The sequence below is a fragment of the Cucurbita moschata genome, unplaced genomic scaffold (genome assembly GCF_002738365.1).
Source record: "Cucurbita moschata cultivar Rifu unplaced genomic scaffold, Cmos_1.0 Cmo_Scf00028, whole genome shotgun sequence".
Classification (NCBI taxonomy): Eukaryota; Viridiplantae; Streptophyta; class Magnoliopsida; order Cucurbitales; family Cucurbitaceae; genus Cucurbita; species Cucurbita moschata.
Window position 1 is genome coordinate 656,305 of NW_019268544.1, and position 5,222 is coordinate 661,526.

The 5,222-nt window shown below is 36.2% G+C and overlaps 2 protein-coding genes across 6 annotated transcripts in view; both read right to left on the bottom strand.

Moving 5' to 3' along the window:
- The window catches only part of LOC111463502, a 7,039-nt gene extending 3,972 nt beyond the window's left edge, over window positions 1–3,067 (bottom strand). For 2 of the 5 annotated variants that reach the window (XM_023107457.1, XM_023107458.1), the window contains exons 1-2: window positions 2,964–3,067; window positions 1,668–1,775 (exon numbers count right to left, since the gene is read on the bottom strand). In XM_023107457.1, coding sequence (XP_022963225.1) covers window positions 1,668–1,721 — 54 coding nt within the window. In that variant the 5' untranslated portion in view covers window positions 1,722–1,775; window positions 2,964–3,067. Of the gene's footprint in view, window positions 1–1,667; window positions 1,883–2,963 lie in introns of all 5 variants that reach the window. The other 3 variants (XM_023107456.1, XM_023107459.1, XM_023107460.1) reach the window with 2 other exon arrangements.
- Window positions 3,068–4,279: 1,212 nt separating this feature from the next.
- LOC111463268 (putative white-brown complex homolog protein 30) overlaps window positions 4,280–5,222 on the bottom strand; it is a 10,425-nt gene continuing 9,482 nt past the window's right edge. Inside the window, exons 13-14 of the mRNA XM_023107135.1 lie at window positions 5,018–5,151; window positions 4,280–4,724 (exon numbers count right to left, since the gene is read on the bottom strand). Of these exons, the coding sequence (XP_022962903.1) occupies window positions 4,568–4,724; window positions 5,018–5,151 (291 nt within the window). The 3' untranslated portion in view covers window positions 4,280–4,567. The remainder of the gene's footprint in view (window positions 4,725–5,017; window positions 5,152–5,222) is intronic.

The window sequence follows — 5,222 nt, forward strand, 5'->3', positions numbered from 1 at the left end:
CAAAAAAAAAAAAAAAAAAAAAGTCTGAGATTATGTCCACCATTGTAAGCTTTGATTCTTGGAAGAAAGCAACATGAAGGGTAGCCACAATCACAAAATCCTACAACAATCTAATCCTGAGATCCGTACATGATAGCTTAATATGTGGAACTTGATGACAACTCTGAGCAACTATTTCTCTCATAACTAATAATGGTGCTAGGATCAAAGATGATGGCTCTATTGTGGAGGAGGTGCTACGAAATCCACGCTTGTGTGATGTACATTGGAAGTTATGGTAGGCTGGTTACTAATCAATTCTCTGGGGACTATAGATAGAGAGGAATAATAAAGCCATCAAGATTTGGAAGGCTCTTGAAGGAAATTTTGACAGCTAGTAAGGTTGGGAGTCATCTCTATGGAGTTTTGTGCTTGCCCTCAAGGTTTTATTATTTTGAATGAAGGGGCTTCAAAGAGCCTTGTGCTTGCCCTCAAGAAAATTGTTCAGCCCTTTAAGGCATCCATTGTTCACATCTAGGATCAGTGTTTTACCACCTTCTAAGATTCATGGGTTCCCCTTTGAGGCATCCATTAAAGATCTCGAGCCCGCAAAACCCATATATGTTAAAAGAGGTTAAAAATCATTACATCATGCTCGAAGAAGTGAGCTCATAATTTCTTCTCAGTCGCCCATTGGGAATAATGTTATAGATCCTAATTTAGTTTAAGAAAATTGTTCATGTCTCTTGATCTCCTCTGTAAGACAAGGAGTAGTCAAAACTTATCAACATTAGTTCCATCAAAGCCTTCAATCCCTTCTAGTAGCCCTAAAGTTTTATCTTAAAAAGATACATTTTTTACTCATGAGGTGATTCACTCGACGATAGCCCCAACAGTTTATCTTTTTCCTCCTCATTGTGATGACTTTGACGTTGAATCTCAAGTTAGTCTAAGCAGTGTGGAATCTCTATTGGAGCCAATGGTTAATCACTTTGATGATATGGAGATTGAAAACTCATTTTCCCATGCTTTTGAGTTCCTATCATGGAAATGGTAAGGAGATTCTCCTTCCTCCCCCTTCAGTCCCTAGCGAAGCTTGTGGCCTTGAATTACAAGAAATTCTTTCTCCAACTTCTTAAAGATTAGTTTTTTATCAAGTTTTTTAGAGAGCTCTTTTACAGTCTTTGCATTCTATTCTGGCAGTTCAAGTTTTGGAGCTTTTGATCTCGAATTTTCTAATTTAGATTGTTAATTCTTGGAAGAGGTTTCTGGCCAGCTTTTTCTTGTTTGTTTTTATTTTTATTTTTTATTTTATCTTCAGCTATTGTGATTGTTGTTCGAGTTTGTTTTGGAGCTAAGCTTTGGTTTGATGAGTCCTTTTTGTTTCTTGGCTATTCTCTCTTGTTTGTAATCACTTTATGATCTTGCTTGTTTTCTGGTTCTATTTCCTTTTTCCACTCCCCTGGGGAGTTCGTATCCTTTAATCATTTTCCTTTTCATTTTATCAATGAGAAGTTGTTTCTCGTTCATAAAATTGTGTTCTCGATAATATAAAAACTCTCCAATAAGACTCAAATCATGAAAAATCATTCACACAAATCATTTTTGGAAAATCATTCTAGGTGTTCAATGGATAACATTTAAATGTAAAAGCGACTTCCTAATAGTAAAAAAAAAAAACTTCTCACCCAATGAGATTTCATATTTGTGAACTTCCGGCAGAAATGCGCTTCTTGATCCATAATGTGATTTACTTTGAAGCTCAATCCTACAGGTCCTGATACGGATTAGCAGCTCTAGCACCACAAGAAAAGGCATATCAACATGATTATTGTTGTGATCAACCGTCAACTACTGGGATAAAACACTTCACTGAAGTCTTCTGCTTCTCAGGTCAAAATACCTTAAGAGATAATAAGTTGAAAAGGCACAATTGAAGTTAATTTCTAGCAAAATGATGTAACTAACTCACAAGGTCCCTTTGAAGAAGTTGCTCGTCTTTTTTATCGAACTTTCAAGTATGACATTAAGTGATGGTGAAATTCAAAAAATAATCACTAGTTACTATTCCTTTTAGCTCAACCATTTCGCAGCTGGAGATCAAATCATCAACTTTTGAAAGGGTAATAATTATCCACAAAATTATGCTTGAATTAGAAATTATTAGCCCATATTGATAATGAATAAAATAAACTACAGTTTACACCTCAACCAGTCACGAAAAATAACTAAAGCTATAATTTCCCCAAATTCATCAGTTAGCGACTGAACCAACTCTACTTAAATGCACAGGCTTTAACAATTTCTGTACAAAACATGTTGATCTACAACATGTAAATTCACCTATTTAGTAATTGAGTTTAAAAAGGGTGCCATTCTTGTTATACTAAATCCAATGAGTTCATTAACAGCAAAAATAGACCAAGACAATTAAATAAAACCCCTCCACTTTTCATACTCAATAGGTATTACACCCATCCCCTAAATATAAGAATAACCATATTCTAATTTCCGCATTAGTTGCACAACCTTCAAATAGTCATGCAATACCCCCAAAAAAAAAAAAACTAACAACGGAAAAGTAAAGATCGACTAAAATTCACAGAAGATTCACAAAAGAAAGGCTTTCGATTGAATGCCGAAAGGAAAAAGATACAATTCAGACGGAATAGAGCTTCAAATTTCGAGTTCTGAGGTAGGGAAAATGAAAATATCGGAATGCGGATGTAAAGGCAAATGCACGAAGCTAATCAGCATAGTCAATCAAACACAAAAGAAAAAGGAAACGATACGGAAAGGAAGAAAGCGTATTCTTCACTTTCCTTCATCACCCGGAAGTCAAAGAAACAGTAAATTAAAACTGACCACTAGTCGCCATCGAGTCCACTGACTCAAAGCTATCGATCAGCAATCTCGCAGAATCTAAAGCAAGAAGTAGCAGAGAAAGTAACAAATTCAAAATTGTCAGAAGAGAGGAGAAGTACCAGCGAAGAAGGTGAAGATCCGAGCTTAGCTTGAAGAGAGGAAGAGAAAAGTTGGAAACCGCAAAAATGGAAATGGTGGTGCTTTTAAACCGCCAAGAAAGCGTTGGGGGAAAAAAAGGGAATCCAAACGTTTTCTTCTCTGCCTTTTGTTACTCAGTTTATATGCGTTTGAAATCCGGCAGAGAAATACACGTGGATTTTATTAGCGGCTTTACTGTTTGACGGCCTCGTAACGCTACTATTTTAACGGCCTTGGGACGGTTGCCCGCCGTCTGCTTACACAGATGAAAGTCTTTCACTAATATGGTTTTAACATCTAAGGAAAGAAACTCAACCTATTTATATAATTGGATTAGTCTTGTTCGATCAGATTCCACGTCGATCGGAGAAGATAACCAAACATTCAGCCGAGAGGATAACTGAACATTCAGTGTGGAAACCTCTCACCAGCAGACTTGTTTTAAAAACCTTGAGAGAAAGTCTAAATAAAACAATTAGCAATGGGTTTGAACTAAACATTCAGGGTGGAAATCTTTCTCAAGCAAACTCGTTTTAAAAACCACCATCTCCCAAGCAGACTCATTTTAAAAACCTTGAAGAGAAAGTCTAAATAAAACAACATCTACTAGCGATGGGTTTAAACTAAACATTCAGGGTGGAAACCTCTCCCAAAATACTCCTTTTAAAAACCTTGAGAGAAAGCCTAAATAGGACAATATTGCTAGAGATGAGTTTGGACTGTTACACCCTCTTGCTGTAATAATATCTCGGAGTTTACCAGCCTCTTTCTTTCTTCACAATATATTAAGCTTTCTAAATTTTTAAGAAATTTATTTAAAAGATTCAGGATATAAGCCAACTTAGGTTAACTACTTAGGATTCAACACATAGTGAAGATTTCGAATTTACATTTTGTTCGTGAAGGCTTGATTATGTTATAACACTCTCCAGTAGGTTAGGTCTATCGTTGGATGAACTGCAATTGCTGCCTGCTATTGAATCTCAAGAAATGAATGGTTATAATTTTGAATCCACTCTCGCATATTTTAGATTTCGAAACGATTTTTAGTTTAATACAATCGTGGAGCTCGCAACAAGACGCTGGCTTGGTCCTAAATATCAAACGGTTAATCGATTTACAAGTACTCTTTTCAGGGGTTGAGAGTTAGCAATCGTTGTTTAGGAAACAAGCTTGTATGGGTATGATAGAAAACATCCATGTGTGGCAACCAGGTAGAACAAACAAAGTTCATACAAATTTTTGTGTTGAAATCTGTTTGGGAAAGACCTCCCTCCCACGGCTGAGTGGATGAACCTGAAAATGGCAAGAGTTCAAACTTTATACGAATTTCAAATGTTTACATTGTCATCTTCATAGCCAGCCACTTTGCCGTGGTATCAATGCATTACACGGTAATGGGCTGCTGTATCAAGGAATGAGCATTAAGCTACAAGAAGTAATGCCCCCCGGAAATCTATTTTGATGATATGAATCTAATCTGTACAAATCTACTAAAATTTTGGTATTCGGATCCTACTGCTGAGAGAGAGATTCGTGGATGCCGAACATCATGGAAGTGACATACATTACAAAGAAACTAATCTCATTTCTTTTGGAAGGTGACCATCAGAAAGAAAGCAGCTAAACGACTGAGTATCCCAAACAAAATGAGCATCACTAAACAAAGTTGCCAGTCATGGATATCATAGCCGTTTTCCATCAGTGAAGTACAGCGAGTTATCAACCATACACCAGAGTACCTGTCAACATTGATGTTTAGACAAGACAATCACATCAAAACCTTTTCAACAGAATCCATCCAAAAGGAAGAAGAAACGCAGTTAAATAGCAATCATTATGCCTTGAGATTGAAACTATCGTTTCCTTAAGTCATCATGCAAACATTATCAGGCAAACATCATTGATTATTTCATACGAGCATTTTTGCTTGTCAAATGCAAGCTAAAACATGGTAAATAGACTGCATTCTTACAAACATGCTAAATAGACTCCAATATAATGGATAGAAAGGGAGAAAGAGAATGTAAACTACCTTTCAGCATTTGCGATGACAAAGCCTTCGAGTGCCCACTTAGGGTAGCATAACTTTCCTAAATATTTGACAATTGGACTATCTTTATCTTGGTTTGCAATGAGGGTCAAAACTACAGGAAGAAGCACCGACCACTGCAAGAAAAGTAAGTAAGATAGGTAAGGAGGATCAATTTTTTTTTTTTTTTTTTTTTTTTTTTTTTTTT